Source organism: Scyliorhinus torazame, chromosome 2 (genome assembly GCF_047496885.1).
Source record: "Scyliorhinus torazame isolate Kashiwa2021f chromosome 2, sScyTor2.1, whole genome shotgun sequence".
NCBI lineage: Eukaryota > Metazoa > Chordata > Chondrichthyes > Carcharhiniformes > Scyliorhinidae > Scyliorhinus > Scyliorhinus torazame.
In genome coordinates this window covers 336,766,521-336,785,825 of record NC_092708.1, presented here as the reverse complement: position 1 = coordinate 336,785,825, position 19,305 = coordinate 336,766,521, and the positions used below count along the sequence as shown (strand labels likewise).

At 48.3% G+C, this 19,305-nt stretch overlaps 1 protein-coding gene across 12 annotated transcripts in view; it reads left to right on the top strand.

Moving 5' to 3' along the window:
• The window catches only part of mark3a (MAP/microtubule affinity-regulating kinase 3a), a 274,076-nt gene that overhangs the window by 119,774 nt on the left and 134,997 nt on the right, over positions 1 to 19,305 (top strand). For all 12 annotated transcript variants that reach the window (XM_072490253.1, XM_072490261.1, XM_072490271.1 and 9 more), the window contains one exon: positions 18,669 to 18,717. In XM_072490253.1, coding sequence (XP_072346354.1) covers positions 18,669 to 18,717 — 49 coding nt within the window. The remainder of the gene's footprint in view (positions 1 to 18,668; positions 18,718 to 19,305) is intronic.

Sequence of the window (19,305 nt, the reverse complement as noted above, 5' to 3'; positions counted from 1 at the left end):
CCCCCACCCCCTGCAGGCCATTATGTTTGGTCATCACCCAGCGATGTTGGCTGCCAAGGCGGGAGCCGCACTTCTACATGTTGTCCTGGGTGAGCTGGAGCAGGAGGGCGGCGGAGGTTGCCGCAGAGGAGCGTGCCGCAGGGCGGCAGCCGCCCGCGCTGGAGGGCAGCCCGCATGACAGGACGAGGAGGAGGTGGTGGTGCCACGGAGACGCTCAGTGAGGCCCCATGTGTACCGACCCCGCTCGTCGAACCAGGACCTCATGGACTGGGCATGCAGGAGGGGACTCCGGATGAGGCGGGAAACCGTCGGCCATATCTGCCACCTGATGGCACACCTGGCACCGCGTGGCACTGGGGGAGGACACCCTCTCCCCGTGGCCGTCAATGTTACGGCAACCCTGAACTTTTATGCCACGGGGTCATACCAGGCGCCGGGTGGGGACCTGTCCGGCATCTCGCAGGCGTTGGTGCACCGGTGCATCTGTGCAGTGACGGACACCCTGTATGCCATTGCGGGACACCCCCCCCCCCCCCCGGCTGAGGGGCTGGTTGCTGGGCGACGGGCAACTGGCTGCTGTTGCGGTCTTGGCTGATGACGCCTATACGAAGGCCACAGACTGACGCAGATGCGCTACAAGGATGCCCATGCAGCGACCAGGGGTGTGATAGGGAGGTGCTTTGGGCTGCTGAAGATGCGCTTCAGGTGCCTGGACCGCTTTGGAGGGGCCAACCAGTACCCGTCAGATAGGGTCTACCGACGATGTGGTCTGCTGCATCCTGCACAACATAGCCCAGCAGAGGGGCAATGTGCTGCAGGCAGAGGAGGGGGAAGGGGAGGAGCAGCAAGTCGAGGCGCAGACCTCCCCAGATGAGGAAGATGGGGGCAATGGTCAGGACAGACGGGCTGGATATGGACGGGAGGCTGCCCACCATTACCGGCTGGACCAGCGGGCACGGTTAAGGCTGATAGCCGCCCGGCTCACGGGCTGGGGGAGGGGGGCGTGGGAATCGCTGAGTATAGGCACAGACTGCACACTACGGCACCAGCCTCCCACCCTCACCCCACCCACCCAACACCAACCACCCTCACCCCACCCGCATGCACACCACCCATCCATTGCACATCCACCTGCGGTACAACGGGCCGGGCTCACACGGTCGCCGATGGAAGCGTGTCTATTGGAGGATGATGACAACCCGCTCTGCGATGAGCTCTGGGCTCTACATCATTGGACAATGTCTGACCCATGGCCACAGTACCACCCTCCACCCGGACCGTCCCTGCATGCGGCCGTGACACTGCAGAGCACGGTCCCGTCGTCTGCCCGGGGGGGGTGGCGAGGGCGACTCGGGGGGAGGGGGGGCACACTCACCTGAGGCTGACGTTCTATCACCCCTCACACACACACTGGCGCTCACCTCACACCACACCCCATACACATCGGACAGAGCACAAAGCTTCAGTAGGTGTGAAAGTGATTTTAATAACAAACAGTTCATACACGTGCCCTAGCCCCAGAACTAATCTGTGCCCTGCACCCGTGCCAACTTACTCGGTGTCTAATTTTTTGGCCTTACGGGTCCTATGACTACGTCTAGGTGGTTCCCCAGACGGTACAGCAGAACTGGAGGTGGACTCCTGTGATTCCTGCCCTGTGACTAGGGTCGCCTTTGGCGGCCGTTTCCTGGGGCGATCCGACGGGCAGGACAGGCTGCGGCTCAGGCGACTGGGATGGCGAGCTGCCAGCCTGTCCTGCCCGTTGCCCACCAGTGCACCTGGAACGGGACAGGGGGGGGGGGGTGGGGGGAGAAAGAGAGTCCGAGGTGTCGCAATGTTCCGGGACCTCCCCTACAGGGGGACCCGGAACGGGCCCCAGCACCTCCTCTTCCCTTGGGTTACCCGATGGCCCCCGGGCCTCTACATGGGTCGGGGATGCGAGCGGACCCCCCCCCCCCCCGACACCTGGCGCTGCCGATCCTGGAGGCCCGCCCTCGTATCAACAAGGGTCTGCAAGTTTGCAGCCATGGAGCTCAGGGAGTTGGCCATCCCTGTCTGTGTCTAGGCGACGCCGGCCTGCACCTGGGCAATGGCGCCGATGTCCTCAGCGATGGCCTGCAGAGACTGGGCCATTGCCTGCTGAGACTGGGCCACGGCGTTGAGCACCTCTGCGATCTGTTGCTGGCTCTGGCTCATGGCTGCCTGTGAGAGGGCAGCCATGTCCTGAGCCACGGACGCCGCCTGCACGGAAAGCCCCACACGTTGCATACTGCGACCCATGTCTGACACTGTCGCACCCATTGCCTCCACCGCGGATGCGACCCGTGCGGTGTCAGCCTGGGTGGTACGCGTGACCGGCACCGCTACCTGCCCCTGCACGCGGGTGGACTCCTCCACCTTCGTCGACAGCAGCCGCAAGCCGGCCGTCACCCCCTTCGGTCGTCCCTTGGTCCGTGTCTGCATCGGGTCTATGGGTGGGTGTGGTAACTCCAGGAACCCGGGACCCGTCTGGGCGGCAGATGGTTGTTTGCGCCGGGCTGCCCTCTGACTGTCCGGCCCCTCGGCTGCTCCTGCCTCCACCAGCTGTACCGGGACAACTGTGTTGTGCGCACCAGTTAGTGTCCCAGATGCCTCATCGCTAAAGTGCCCAAACGAGGTGAGTGTCTCTGCGATGGTGGAGGCTGGAGGAGATAGCAGTGGCGTAATGGCGTGCTCCTCATCTGACCTGACGTCCGGGGTCCCCTGGAGTGGTGATTCCTGTCTATCTGTCCCCTGTGTGTGGGTGTCATGTGCGTTAGGGCCCTGTGCGTTAGGGCCCTGTGCGTTAGGGCCCTGTGCGTCGGGGTGTCCTGTGCGTCGGGGTGTCCTGTGCACGGGGTGTCCTGTGTCGGCTGCAACCGGGGCCTGTTGCTGTGGCTGCCCTCCTCGTCGCTGGGTGTGGCCCACCGACGTCGCCACACTTACACTGGATGTGGGCGGCATCCGCGTGGTGCTCCGGATCTGTCCCTGGCTCGTGGCCGACCTGGAACACCGTGGGGGTGGCGTCCGCTGGTGCGCCGGGTCTGTCCCTGGCTTGTGGCCGCCCTGGAACGTCCTGGGGGCGGCGTATGCCTGATGGGCCGGGTCTGCCCCCCCCCCCCCCCCTTCCTATGGGGGAAGGCGAGATATGGGAGAAGGAAGGGGAAGGGGGGATATGGGGGAAGGGAGGGATATGGAGGAAGGGGGATATGGGGAAAGGGGGATAGGAGATGGGGAAGGGGGGATAGGGGTTGGGGATGGGGGAAGGGGGCAGGCAGTAGGGGTCTCACTTGGCGCTGCGTGGCAGGCGGCCATTTTGCCATGTCTCCTGGGGGGGGGGCCTTTTGTGCAGTGCCGGCGCGCGCATCCGCGACGGGTGACGCTGTCGCGAATGGCGTCACGCCGCTACTAGCCCATTCCCGGCCGAAGACTTTGCGACGTTTTGGGGTGCTCGACGCCGGAGTGATTCACGATGTTTTTGGCGCCGGGTTCGGACCATAGCGCCAATTCATGGATAATCCCGCCCGTTGTTTGGAATAGTTGTTATAACTTGTTCAGACACTGAAAATATGATATACATATGTTCAAAATCAAAAGACATTGTAAGAGTTATTTCTGCAGCTCCAACAAGAAACTCAACAAATTTTGGACAAAGCAGACTGCTTGAATGGCACCAGATTGGCTACCACGTTAAGCATTCACCCCTTCCAACCTAGGCGCATAATGACAGCAGTGTGTACCATCTACAAGATGCATTGCAGCAACTCACAAAGCCAGGTAACACCTTCCAAACCCATGGTCTCTACCACCTAGAAGAACAAGGGCATCAGGTACATGGAAACACAAGTTCCCATTCCACCCATACATTTCCATCAGCATTTGGGATTTGGATTTAGTTTATTGTCACGTGTACAGAGGTACAGTGAAAAGTGTTTTCCTGCGAGCAGATCATTAAGTACATGAAAAGAAAAGAAAATACGTAATAGGGCAACACAAGGTACACGATGTAACTACATACCGGCATTGGGTGAAGCATACAGGGGTGTAGTGTTAATCAGGTCAGTCCATAAGAGGGTTGTTTAGGAGTCTGGAAACAGTGGGGAAGAAGCTGTTTTTGAGTCTGTTGCGTGCGTGTTCTCAGACTTCTGTATCTCCTGCCCGATGGAAGAAGTTGGAAGAGTGAGTAAGTTGGTTAGGAGGGGTCTTTGATTATGCTGCCCGCTTTCTCCTAGCAGCGGGAGGTGTAGATGGAGTTAATGGATGGGAGGCAGGTTTGTGTGATGGACTGGGCTGTGTTCATGACTCTCTGAAGTTTCTTTTTTAAAAAAAATATATTTATTAAAGTTTTTTAACACAATTTTTCACCCTTACAAACAATAAACCCCCCCCCCGGTAACAAAGTAACAAGAAATCGCACAGAGCAAGATATATACATGGTAAAGTGATATGTTTACATAGCCCCCCCCCCCAGGTTGCTGCTGCTGCTGACCGACCTTCCTCTAACGCTCCGCGAGATAGTCTAGGAACAGTTGTCACCGCCTGTAGAACCCCTGTGCAGACCCTCTCAAGGCAAACTTAATCCTCTCCAGCTTTATGAGCCCAGCCATGTCGTTTATCCAGGCCTCCACGCTGGGGGGCTTAGCCTTCCACATTAGCAAGATCCTTCGCCGGGCTACTAGGGACGCAAAGGCCAGAATGCCGGCCTCTTTCGCCTCCTGCACTCCCGGCTCGTCCACCGCTCCAAATATTCCTAGCCCCCAGCTTGGCTTGACCCGGACGTTCACCACCTGAGATATTGCTCCTGCCACTCCTCTCCAGAACCCCTCCAGTGCCGGGCATGACCAAAACATATGGACATGGTTCGCCGGGCTCCCTGAGCACCTTCCACATCTGTCCTCCACCCCAAAGAACCTACTCAACCTCGCTCCCGTCAAGTGCACTCTGTGAACCACCTTAAATTGTATCAGGCTGAGCCTGGCACACGAGGAGGAGGAATTAACCCATCTAGGGCATCAGCCCACAGACCTTCCTCAATCTGCTCCCCCAGCTCCTCCTCCCATTTACCCTTCAGCTCCTCTACCAGTGCTTCCCCCTCTTCTTTCATCTCCTGGTGTATTGCCACACCTTGCCCTCGCCGACCCATACACCCGAGATCACACTGTCTTGAATTTCTTGTGCCGGGACCAACGGGAATTCCCTCACCTGTCTCCTCACAAACTCCCTCACCTGTATATATCTAAAGGCATTTCCCGGGGGTATCTCGAACTTCTCCTCCAGTGCCCCTAGGCTCGCAAACGTCCTGTCAGTAAACAGGTCCCCCATTCTTCCAATCCCAGCCCGATGCCAGCTCTGGAATCCCCCGTCCATCTTCCCCGGGACAAACCGGTGGTTACCCCTGATCGGGGACCACACCGAGGCTCCCGTTGCACCTCTGTGTCGTCTCCACTGGCCCCAGATCCTTAGCGTTGCCGCCACCACCGGGCTCGTGGTGTACCTTGTCGGCGAGAGCGGCAGCGGTGCCGTCACCAACGCCCCCAGGCTCGTTCCTTTACAGGACGCCATCTCCATCCTCTTCCATGCCGCCCCCTCTCCCTCCATCACCCACTTGCGGATCATCGCCACATTTGCTGCCCAGTAGTAGCTCCCTAGGTTTGGCAGCGCCAACCCTCCTTGGTCCCTACTACGTTCCAGGAACCCTCTCCTTGCCCTCAGGGTCCTATTTGCCCACACAAACCCCATTATACTCCTACCTACTCTCTTGAAAAAGGCCTTCGTGATCACGATGGGGAGGCACTGAAACACAAACAGAAACCTCGGAAGGACCACCATTTTGACCGACTGCACTCTACCCGCTAGCGAGAGCGGTAACATGTCCCATCTTTTGAAGTCCTCCTCCACCAACCTCGTCAGATTCAGTTTATGTAGGGCCCCCCAACTCCTGGCTATCTGGATCCCCAGATACCAAAAGCTCTCCTCAGCGGTAGGTCCCCTATCCCTCTTTCTTGGTCCCCTGCCTGTAATACAAAAAGAGCTCACTCTTCCCTACATTGAGCTTATAGCCCGAAAACTCCCCAAACTCCCTTAGAGTCTGCATGACCTCCACCATCCCCTCCATTGGATCCACCACATACAGCAACAGGTCATCCGCATAAAGCGACACCCGATGCTCTTCTCCCCCTCGGACCACCCCCCTCCATTTATTAGACTCCCTCAATGACATGGCCAAGGGTTCGATCGCCAATGCAAACAACAGGGGGCACCCCTGCCTCGTCCCTCGGTACAGCCGAAAGTACTCCGGCCTCCGCTGGTTCGTCACTACACTCACCACCGGGGCTCTGTAAAGGAGCCTAACCCAATTGATAAACCCTCCCCCGAACCCAAACCTACGCAGCACCCCCCAGAGGTAATCCCACTCTACTCGATCAAAGGCCTTCTCCGCATCCATAGCTGCCACTATCTCCGCCTCTCCCTCCTCCGACGGCATCATTATCACGTTTAAGAGCCGCCGCACATTAGTGTTTAGTTGCCTGCCCTTTACGAATCCCGTCTGGTCCTCGTGGATCACCCCCGGGACACAGTCATCGATCCTCGTGGCCAGCACTTTTGCCAGCAACTTAGCATCCACATTGAGGAGCGAGATCGGCCTGTACGATCCACATTGCAGTGGGTCCTTGTCCCACTTTAGGATCAAAGAAATTGTCGCTTCCGACATTGTCGGGGGCAGGGTCCCCTCCTCTCTTGCCTCATTAAAGGTCCTCACTAGTAGCGGGGCCAACAGGTCCACGTACTTCCTGTAGAACTCCACCGGGAACCCGTCCGGTCCCGGGGCCTTCCCCGCCTGCATACTCCCCAAACCCTTGCTCAGCTCCTCCAACCCAATTGGTGCCCCCAAACCAGCCACCTCTTGCTCCTCCACCCTCGGGAATCTCAGTTGGTCTAGGAATCGTCTCATCCCCCGCTGGGGGCTGGGATCTGTACAGCTCTTCATAGAAGGCCTTAAATACCTCGTTTATTTTTGTCGCACTCCGAACCGTGGCTCCCCTTCCATCTTTGACTCCCCCTATTTCCCTCGCTGCCATCCTCTTGCGGAGCTGGTGTGCCAGCATCCGACTAGCCTTTTCCCCATACTCGTAGGTCGCCCCTGCGCCTTCCTCCACTGTGCCTCCGCCTTCCCTGTGGTCAACAGGTCAAACTCCGTTTGGAGCCATCATCTTTCCCCAAGTAATCTCTCCTCCGGGGCCTCTGCGTAGCTCCTGTCCACTCTCAAGATCTCCCCCACTAACCTCTCCCTTTCCATGTCCTCTGTCGTCTCCCTATGATCCCTGATGGAGATTAACTCCCCTGATCACCGCCTTCAACGCCTCCCATACCACCCCCACCCGCACCTCCAAGTACCTTTCGATGCACCCCCTCACCTTCCCACACACCATCTGCCAGCAGTCCCAGCTCCTCTCCCAGCTCCAGTTCCACCCAGTGCGGGGCGTGATCCGAAACGGCTATGGCCGAATACTCCGTCCCCTCCACCTTTGGGATGAGCGCCCTGCCCAAAACAAAAAAATCTATCCGGGAGTAGGCTTTGTGCACATAGGAGAAAAAAAGAAAATTCCCCGTTATCAGGCCTCCTACCTCCAGGTCCGGAATGCCCCCCAACATGCGCTTCATGAATCCAGCATCATCCCAGTTCGGGACGTATACATTTACCAACACCACCCACGTCCCTTGCAACCTACCGCTCACCATCACATATCGCCCACCATTATCCGCTACGATAGTTTCGGCCTCAAATGACACCCGCTTCCCCACCAATATTGCCACCCCTCTATTCTTCGTGTCCAGTCCCGAGTGGAATACCTGCCTACCCATCCCCTTCTTAACCTGATCTGGTTCGCCACCTTCAGATGTGTCTCTTGGAGCATGACCACGTCTGCCTTCAGTCCCTTTAAGTGCGCGCGAACACTCGGGCCCTCTTCACTGGCCCATTCAGGCCCCTCACGTTCCACGTTATCAGCCGGATTGGAGGGGCTCTCACCCCCCCCCCCCCCCCCCGACTAGCCATCTCCTTTTCTAGGCCAGTCCCGTGTCCGTGCCTCCCTCACCCTCCAGTCCCCCAGCCGGGGGACCCCTGTCCCGACCACCTCTTCTATGTCCCATTCCCTTTCGGCCAGTGCAGCAGCAACCCTTTCCTCCCCCCCCCCCCTCACCTCCCCTCCCGCTAGACCCCTGTCTAGATTTTTTGCTCCCCCCATATCACTCCCGTAGGTCAGCTGACACCTGCTGACCCTGGCTTCCCCCGCCGTCCCATTGACCTCCCCGTGTGGGAGTGTCCCAATCAGTATGCGTTCCTTCGTTCCCCTTCCCGCCTTTCTTCACGCGCGCGGGAAAAACCCCGCGCTTTCCAAAGCCTGCCCCGCCCCCTCTGGCGCAGCTCCTGTCGCGGCCTTGTCTCTCTCCCCAAGCCCATATAACATTTCCGCGCGTGATTAACCCCCTATATATACAACAACCATCACACATCAAACCTCAAACATCCCCCCCACCCTCACAAACCCTCGGTTCGAGTCCAACTTTTCGGTTTGTATGAAGGTCCACGCCTCTTCAGGCGTTTCGAAATAGTAGTGTTGGTCCTTGTATGTGACCCACAGTCGCGCTGGCTGCAGCATTCCAAATTTCACTCCTTTCCGGTGCAACACCGCTTTGGCCCGGTTGAAACCCGCTCTCCGCTTTGCAACCTCCGTACTCCAGTCCGGGTATATTCGGATCTCCGCATTGTCTCACTTACTGCTCCGCTCCTTCTTGGCCCATTTCAGGACCCTCTCTCTGTCTGTGAACCGGTGAAATCTCACCACCATCGCCCTTGGCAGCTCATTATCCTTGGGCCTCCTCGCCAGCACCCGGTGTGCCCCGTCCAGCTCCAGCGACCTCGAAGGGGCCTCCGCGCCCATCATCGCCCCGAGCATCGTGCTCGCGTATGCCCCGGCATCGGCCCCCTCCACTCCTTCAGGGAGACCCAGGATCCGCAGATTCTTTCTCCTCGACCTGTTCTCCAGGTCTTCAAGTCTTCCCGCCCACCTCTTGTGTAGCGCCTCGTTCTGCTCCCTAAGTACGCAGCCTTGCGGGGCCCCAGTATTGTGGAGGAAGTGTTGTTGTTTATTCTTACTGATTGTGACCTGTGGATCAGAAAGTCGAGGATCCAGTTGCAGAGTGAGGAGCCAAGTCCTAGTTTTGGAGCTTTGATATTAGCTTAACTGGGATTATGGTGTTGAAGGCGGATCTGTAGTCAATAAATAGGAGTCTGATGTAGGAGTCCTTGTTGTCGAGATGCTCTAGAGATGGGTGTAGGGCCAGGGAGATGGTGTCTGCAGTGAATCGGTTGCGGCGGTATGCGAATTGCAGTGGATCAAGGCGTTCTGGGAGTATGGAGGTGATGCACTTCATGACCAACCTCTCGAAGCACTTCATTACGACTGAAGTCAGGGCCACCGGACGGTAGTCATTGAGGCACGTTGCCTGGTTCTTTGGCACCTTCATTGTCGCTGTGTTAAAAATTCTCAACTGCTTCCCTAACAGCACTGGATGTAACAGCACGATGTGGACTGCAGCAGTTCAAGAAGGAGGCTCACCACCATTTTCTCAAGGGCACGTGTGGTGGGCAATAAGTGCTGGTCTTGCTAGCGATGTTCATGTGCAGTAACATGAAAAATGATTTTTTTTTACAGCAAATGTTGCAATTGAAACATTTATGAAACTTCTTAGAGGAAAAGCAACTTAAATAAAGCTAATCTGAATTACTCCCATTTCAGATCTGACTGTTCAAATGCTAAAGTTTCTGGTGATGGATGGTTTAATAGTTTGAGTCAGAAAGAAATGGTGGCCCTTAAATCCAATTTTTTGAGGAAAATTTGTCTTGAGTGAGTTGGCTTTCAGGGGCCTGTTCTCACCAGAGTTTGTCTCACTTCCTTGATTGCCGATTTTAGAGCTAGCAACTTGTATTTATATAGCATCTTTAAGGTTGAAAAACATCACAAGATGCTTCTCAAAGGCATCTATCAAGCAAAAATTATACAATTATACATGATTAGGAGTGGTGACCGAAAATTTGGTCAAAGGTATTTAAGCAGGTTCTTGGAGAAGTAGGTGGAATGAGGGGAAGGAGTTATGTTGGAAATTCCAAAGTATAGGTCCTGGATGGCTGAAGGCACGGTTGCAAATTGTTGGATGAAGGAAGAGGTGATTGTACAAAGAGTCAGGGTTAACTTTGGGGGAGGAGTGGGATGGAGGATGGATATGTAGCACTGGTAAAGGTTACTCAGTTAAGGAAGGACAAGGTCTTGAAGAAACCTATTCATGAGGATGACTATCTTAAATTGGTGAAGAGAGACCAGGAGCCAATATAAGACAACAAGATAAGTTTAGAGATAGACACAAAATGGTGCTAGTCAGGATGCAGACAGCAGTTCTGGGTGAAGTAAGTCCCTAGTATGGAGGGTAGGTGGTTAGCCAGGGGAACATTGAAATAGTTGAGCCTGGAGGTGACTAATTCATAAATTAGGATTTCACTTTGTTGAGATGGGACAGAGGCAGGTGATATTATGGAGGTGGAACTTTAAACAATTAAATGACCAACAAGAAGAGGAGACTTCATAAACATGGGCAGTGCTGTAGCATAGTGGTTAGCACTATGGTTTCACAGCAGCAGGGTCCCAGGTTCGATTCCCGGCTGGGTCACTATCTGTGGGGAGTCTGCACATTCTCCCCCTGTCTGCGTGGGTTTCTTCCCGGGCTCCAGTTTCCTCCCACTAGTCCCAAAATACGTGCTGTTAGATAATTTGGACATTCTGAATTCTCCCTCTGTGTACCCGAACATGCGCCGGAATGTGGTGACTAGGGGTTTTTCATAGTAACTTTATTGCAGTGTTAATGTAAGCCTACTTGTGACAATAAAGATTATTAATATTATTATCCCTATTCTCAATCATCGCATAAGTGGAAAACAAAGGCTGAAGTGTTTCGACCATCTTCAGCCAGAAATCCCAAGGGGATGGTCCATTTTGTCTCTTCCTGAGGCCTTCAAGATCAGTCTTCAGCCAATTTGATTCACTTGACTTGATATTTTGTTGAATGGGCTGGATACAGCAAAGGCAATGGGTCCTAACAGCATCCAGCTGTGTGCTGAAGATCTTTGCTCCTGAATTAACCATGCTTCTCGTAAGCTGTTCCATTTGGCATTTGCTCAAGAAAGTGGAAAATTGCACAGGTATGTCCTCTCCACAAAGAGCAGGACAAATCTATTCTGGCTAATTTTGGCTTCAGCAATCTACTCTCAATCACCAGCAGGGTGATAGAAGATGTTGTTGGCAGCACTTAACCTACTCAGCAATGCGCAGTTTGGGTCCACCAGGCTACTCGCCTCCGGATCTCACTATACAGCCTTGATCAAACAGAGACAAAAGAATTGAAATAGAGAGGTGTAGTAAGATGAGAGTGACTGACTGCCCTTGACATTAAGACAGCATTTGACTGAATGTGGTAACTAGGAGTCTGAGTAAAATTCAAATCAAAGGGAATTGGAAGGAGACACGGCATGGATAGAGATAAAAAGCTAAAGTCTAATAACACACCTTTTGGTTATGATTATTGAAAATAGTTCCATGCGGAAGAAATAATGTGCACTGCTTTTTATTTTAATCTAATAAATCCAATAAGATGCATATTTCATTTAAACAAAATTAAATTTACCTAATCTCTTTTGGATTTTTTCAATTAAAATAAAAAGCAGTGTACATTAATCTAAACCTTTTTGTTCCATAATGTGTTTCGAGAAGGAACAAGAGAAGCTGCTACCAATAAATAGGACTCAAGCTTATTGGAAATGTACCGAGGGAGACTTTGAGTAGGTAGGCTAAATGGACCAGAGGTCATCTTCTGTCTGACACTGTTCACATGTTATCAAGTGCAACTCCAATTTCTAATCGGCAACGGTGATGGTATTTCCTGACAATGTGTCTGGCCCATGTTAGCCACTGAGCGCCATAAGATCATGGCAGCTGTTGAACTTTAAATTCAATTCATAAATTCTGGAACTGTAACCTAGTCTCCGTAATGGTAACCATGGAACTATCATCGATTGTTGTAAAAACCCACTGGTTCGCTGATGTCCAATGGCAAAATAAATCTGCCATAAATATCCGGCCTACATGTGACTCCAGACCAACAATAATGTGGTTAACTTTTAACTGCGCTTTAAAATTACCTAGCAAGCCATTCGATTCTAGGGCCTTGCCAGTGACACCCACATCCAAGGAACAACAAATTAAACAAAGTGTTTGGACATTCTAAATTGAATCAAAGCACCAGCAGAAATGTTGCTGAAGTTGTGCTTCAGTTCTCCCTTATTTGAGAGACTATCATTAGAAGGACTAGTCTTCGACTTGCACATTGAAACTAACCAGAGAACAGACTGTTTTAGATCAGGTAATGTAAAAATAAGACTAGATTAATCAATGATCTCAGAGCAAAGGATCCTTTAGGGTCGAGTGATCATAACATGGTTGAATTTCACCTTAAATTTGAGCATTGAAAACTGGTCTGAAACGAGTGGTATTTGGCAGAAGACAGAGTTGACTAAAGTGGACCACAAAAATAGATTAAAAGTTATGATTGTTGGTAAGCAGTGGCAGACATTTAAGAATACATTTGTTGAGAATCATTAAATATATGTCCCATAGAGAAAGACTCTATGAGAAGGATGAATATGCATGACTAACTGAGAAAGTTAAGGATAGCATCACATTGAAAGAAAAGGCATTCAGTGTTGTGAAGATTAGTAGTAGGCCAGATGATTGGGAACATTTTAGAAACCAGCAAAGGATGACTAATCAAAAATAGATATAAAGTAGACTGGGACTAAACTAGAAAAATGTAAAAACAGAGTAAGAGCTTCGACAAATAAAATGGAAGAGAGCAGCTATAAGAGGATGTGATTGCAAGTTAATGGAAAACAAGAAAATGGCAGAGGTGTTGAGTAAATATTTTGTAACTGGGTTGCTGGTAAAATACACTAAAAGAATTAGAATAATAGTACAAAATCAGGGGGAAAGAGCATCACTTAAAACTTGGGTTAAGTGAGTAGCAGAAATTTGACAGTATCTACTTTTACTTTTCTATTCCTCCTAAATATTATTTAAATTGAGATCGACTACAGAATGCTGCAGTATTGAGGGATATGGATGTCCTCTTAAACAAAAGGTTAGAATGCAAGTATGTCAAGTGACATTCGTGCCACAGAAGTGCCAGGCAATTACCATCTCCAACAAGAGAGAATCTAACCATCGCCCCATGACATTCAATGGCATTACCATCACTGAATGCCCCATTGTCAACAGCCTGGGGGGTTGCCTTTGACCAGAAGCTGAACTGGACTAACCATATATCCGTTGGCGAATAATGCACTTTCCCAAAGCCTGTCCACGATCTACAAAGGCACAAGTCAGGAGTGTGATGGAATATTCTCCATTTACGGAGCGGCTCCATCAGCACTCAAGAAACTCAACACCATCCAGGACAAGATGCACTGCAGGAACTCACCAAGTCTCCTTGGGCAGCACCTTCCAAACCCATGACTGTTACCATCTAGAAGGACGAGGACAGCAGGCACATGGGAACACCACCACCTGGAAGTTCCCTCCAATTCCCACTCTATCCTAACTTGGAAATAAATCACTTTTCCTTCACTTCGCTGGTTCAAAATCGTGGCATTCCCTCCCAACAGCATTGTGGACATATCTTCACCACAGGGACTGCAGCGGTTCAAGAAGGCAGCTCATCATCACCTTCTCAAGAGCAACTAGTGATGGGCAATAAATGCTGGCCTAGCCAGTGATACCCACATCCAGTAAAAAAAATTTTTTTAAATCAAATGATTATTGTAGGGGGGATGGAGTATAAAAGTAGGGAAGTTTTGCTACAACTGTACAGGTGTAGGTGAGATCACACCTGGAGTATTGTGCACACAATTGATCTTATTTAAGGAGGGTTATCCATGCAATGGGGGCAGGTCAGAGAAGGTTCAATAGTTTGATTGCTGAAATGAAGGAGTGATCTCATGAGGCAGGGTTAAGCAAGTTTACCCTTTTTGAAGAATGAGGGCTGATCATATTGAAACATATAAGATTTAGGAAGGGCTTGACAGAGTAGATGTTGAGAGGATGTTTTCCCTCATTGGAGAATCTCGAACAAGAGGGCACTGTTTCAGAATAAAGGGTTGCCCATTTAAGACCGAGATGAGGAGGAATTTCTTCTCTTAGAGGGTCATGAATCTTTAGAATTCTCTGCCAAGGAAACTGTGACAACTGGGCCATTGAATATATTCAAGGCTGAAATAGACAGATTCTTGAACAAGAAGGGAGACCAGAGGGTTACAGAGAACAGGCAGTAAAATGGAGTTGAGGCCAAGTTCACATCAGCCGTGATCTTATTGAATGGTGGAGCAGACTCGAAGGGCTGCATGGCCTACTCTTGCTTCAATTACCCATGTTCTCATGTTAATTAATAAGTTAACATTTAATTATAACAATCAGATAACTCAATTTATTCTGTTTTAATAACTTGCAACAAACCACTCTGACTCAATAAAAGATATAGACCTCTTATGTTCAAATGTGTTTTTAGTATCTTAGCATTATAAACAAATTCCTATCAAATGAAAACATTGACTTCATTACCCAACTTAAAAAAATGCAATTGGTTGCCAAAGCTTACATAAAGATTTAGTTATAAATTAAGAATTGCAGCAATTGACAAACCGTATAAAAAGCCACACACCCAAGACCTTAAAGATTGAAATTAAGCTGTGATCAAATGTTTCGATGTTTTGGCACATTATTTTACCATTTAAAAATTGGAGGCAGGGAACTCTGAATAGTATCAATTGCTTTTTATTCTATTCAACTTACTTCATTGATTTACTGATTCAATGTTGTGTTTAGTTTGAAAATTTTAACCAGCCTGGCACTATGTTGGAATTGAAATAGATTGCTCGTCTTTGAATTAAAATACATTGTAGTTGAGCTTGGATTTGAGGAGTTGGCTTGAACATCCCAGTTCCCGTTTCCTTCCTCCTGTCAGCTGAATTGTTATGAGTGCATCCTGTCATTCCAACTGGGATAATTGGCTATACTTTAAAAATAGATGGTATGACACTTCTAACAATCCTTATGGCTCTTATGTTCTTTCTAACTTTCTACAAATAATTGGAAATGTACTTGACTACACATGTGTCTATGAGTATTCATTGTACATGACTTGATAATACAGGGTATTAATTATTTAATTAGGATGTACCATGGGCTCCAAATATTAATTGGCATAACAAGATTTCGGAGGATGCATCAACTAAATTTGGCAGAAAAACATTCCAGCGTTGAAAACATTGCAACCTCAATCACGACACAGAAATATGTATAAAACAGTGCTAAACTGGGAGTAAAGATTGAAAAGTCATTATAACTGCTACTTAAAGCCTAGCTATCTTGTCTGGCTTTTCTTCTAGAAACGGCAAGGATTAAGGTAAAGCTCACTAATCTGTGATATCTGAAAACTAGAAATGCACAACTCAGCAGCATCTGAAAAATCATAAGACGGAGTATAGACACTTGGTAGTATCCATTATTTCCATTGTTTATATAAATCTATTATTTAACCTGCTGTTCCAGTTACAAATTGTATCAAGTAATATCAGTTTTTTAATTCCTCTTGATTTTCATCATGCATTTCTTACTTTTCATACTTGCCAGCTAAATTGGGCTCCCAATCTTCTGTAAAGACAATTATATAAAGAATTGGAATTGTGGTTCTATGATCCCCGTGCATATTCACGCTCAAGGCAAACAGTGCAAGGCATGAAATGCGTGGGGGTTTAAGGAGCTTTCTACCAATAGAGAGCAAAAGATTTCTGTCACCTTGCATCATTCAGAATCAGGTATTGGTTCAAATTTCTCCACTTTCAATGAGGAAACCTGGGAAGGAACGGTAGAGAGAGAAAAAAACAGCTAGAGAAAAACTCCAGAGCAATTTCAGTCAATGTCGAATCACCGGGTGGGTGAATGCACTAGATGCCGTGAACATATTTGATATTAAGTACCACATAGCAGTTTTACTTGTAAAATAGAAGCACTTGGTATTAAAGAAATGCTGGCAACTTGTGGGGCACATACTTGGCTGAGGGATAGAAGGCAGTGAATATTAATATATATCTGAATGAAGAGAAAAATTCTACAGGGATTTATATTAGGATGAGTGTTTTTCCTGTTATAGCTAAATGATCTGATCTTGGGTTTACGAAGTATAATCTAGAAGTCTGTGGTTGATCCAAAAGTTAGCAATGTAATAAATAGTGAGGATAATGGTAGCAGCCGTTGAGGCGGACATAGACTGGTGAAAATGGGCAAACCTGTGGCAGATACGATTTAATACAGGTAAATATGAAGTGCTGCACTCTTGAGGAACAACTTGGAGATGCGTTATATAGTGCTATTTTGAGGGAATGCAAGAGTAGAGGGACTTGGGGCATATAAATCACAAATCGTTGAAAGTAGCAGGGAAAGTTGCTAAGATTGTTGTAAGAATGTGTATGGAATATTTATTTGGCTTTGTAAATTGAGGCAATGAATACAAATGTTAGAAATGCCTTGAAGAAAATATGGAGGAGGTTTACTAGGATAACCCCAGGGATAAGGTATTTCTGCTATCTGGAGAGATTGGCGAACCTGGGCTTATTATTCTTGCAGCAGAAAAGGTTAAGGAGGATCTAATCGATTTATTCAAAATTATGAGGGATTTTCATCAAGCCAGCAGGGACAAATTGTTTCCTCAGACAAGTGGATCAGTAGCCAAAGATCAGAGGTTTTAAATAATTGACAAAGGAACTGAATGGGATGTTAGATATTTCTTCCACACAGAAGGATTTTGTGATATGGTTGTGATAGAAAAGGTTAAGGAGGATCTAATCGATTTATTCAAAATTATGAGGGATTTTCATCAAGCCAGCAGGGACAAATTGTTTCCTCAGACAAGTGGATCAGTAGCCAAAGATCAGAGGTTTTAAATAATTGACAAAGGAACTGAATGGGATGTTAGATATTTCTTCCACACAGAAGGATTTTGTGATATGGAGCACAACGCTAGAAAAGTGATGGAAGCAGATGAGAAATTTATTGGGTTATTGTGGGGGGGAAAGTCAGATTTGGGGACAGCCATTTCAAAGATCAGGCACAAACATTCCTGGTTGAAGCGCTTTAAGTTACATGACTGGTTATACAGTACTGCATCACTGGGTCTCTCCCTGCTATCTAAATTGTATAGCTCCCTCCCATGGCAGAAAATCCTTACAGCAGCAATGTTTTTGTTGCTTTACTTTAGATGCATTCGACAGGTACAGTACATATACAAATACAAAAATATCTGTAGACAAATTTTCCATCCGCATTTCTGCTACTCTGTTGGAGTTCCACAAAATATTCCACCGGCAAATTTTTTAAAAATGGATATAATTGAATTTTTGTATTAAATTTGATGTGCCTTTTGTTCACTTACTATTATCCAGCTTATTTTGGGGTTTCTTTTTTTTTTTAACTTAGATTACCAAATTATTTTTACTAACCACTGCACCACCATGCTGCCTTATTTTGTAGTTTCTGATGTGTCTTCCCTGAATCACTGCCCTTTTCAGTTGATACCATCTGGAAATTCAACCTCTTTGTATTTGTTGGGCACCCCGCCCAATACTTCCTCCTACCCTAATGCAATTCCTCTAAAAAGTACTAACTATTTTCTATACTTAAGCCAGTTTCTTCTGCATTCCCATGTTTTACTTGAATTGCCACAGCTTTGAATATAATTAATAACCTTTTGACAAATGCCTTGTGTGAATGAATTAGTGGCCTGAGAGATGTACATTTTGTTGAGCTGAAATGTCCTCCAAGGAAACTTGACTTGTTGAGTGACCTTCCATCAGAAATGGCAGGGCATTGCAACATTGTACATTGTTACCAAAAAAAATTAACTCTTGACTGTAAGTGCATGTGTATTGGCTACATTGCATGAGGATGCTTAAAATATATGTCCATGAACTGATTCTGGAGCCTTGGGAGAAATCATGTTCACTAAAAGTTCTTGTGGCTCAACTTGAGTGGAGCTACAAGAAATGAAAGTTTGTATGCTATCATCACGATCATCCTATGAATAAATACAGATTTCATTTAATTATATTATGAGGATTTTATTTGTTTCTTTAGTGGCTGTATAATTTGGTGCAATGGTGTCATGATTTGCAGGAAAGGCATCCCGACCTGCCTTCATATACCTCAAAAGAACATGATCACGTGCTAGTAATGAAGGTTGAGAAGCACCTTGCTTTTGGGAGCTACTTCGGTTTGGGGAAGAGATATAGGAGGCAGAGAGAGGGATTTTCACCTAATTGGTCTGGTTGAATAGCAAAGTTGAACTGACTCCACTGTGGCTCTAAAGCTGCAACAATGTATCCTTCTGTATTGCGTTACAGGTTGCAAAATCAAATGATCAAAGAGGCTATATTGAGGACTCAAAGCACATTAATAAAATATTCTCTTCTAAACACGTTTTCTTTTTTCTTGCAGCTTTTCAGGGAAGTAAGAATAATGAAATGTTTGAACCATCCAAATATAGGTAAGTCGTTTTTTTCCACATAATTTTGGGGGCTAGATTGAACACAAAACAATTTTTCTTGTTGAAACATTCTTTCTTAAAGTGATGGATGGGCAAACCTGCTTTACCTCAAATCTGTTGAGCTGATCTGCTCTGCTCTAATGGGCTAGTATGTTCTGGTATACCTATGATAGAACATCTATTCTGAAGTAGAATTCTTGGATAGGCATATAACTGCTCAACAAGGATTTATCGTTTCATCTAGTATCACTCCTGTTCAAACCAAGGAAGAGATTTGCTCATTAAACTCGGAAGGTAAATCTTTTGGGTAGTTTCCCTGATGTAGATGCACTCTTTATTAGTGCTGAGAGTTTCTATTGACGTTTTCCTGAATTATTAGTTGATGAGCAAGCCATCCTGCATCTGTTAATATCAACACATTCAAAACTCAGTGGCCCACTTCCAATGCTGCACTAAAGCCCACTCACCCATCCACCTCATCCTCACTAAATCTATACTGGCTTCCTGACCTACAAACATAGAATTTAAAATTCTTCTTACCTTTAAGCCTCTCCACAGCACCATGAGTTGGGTCTTCTGAAAAATAAG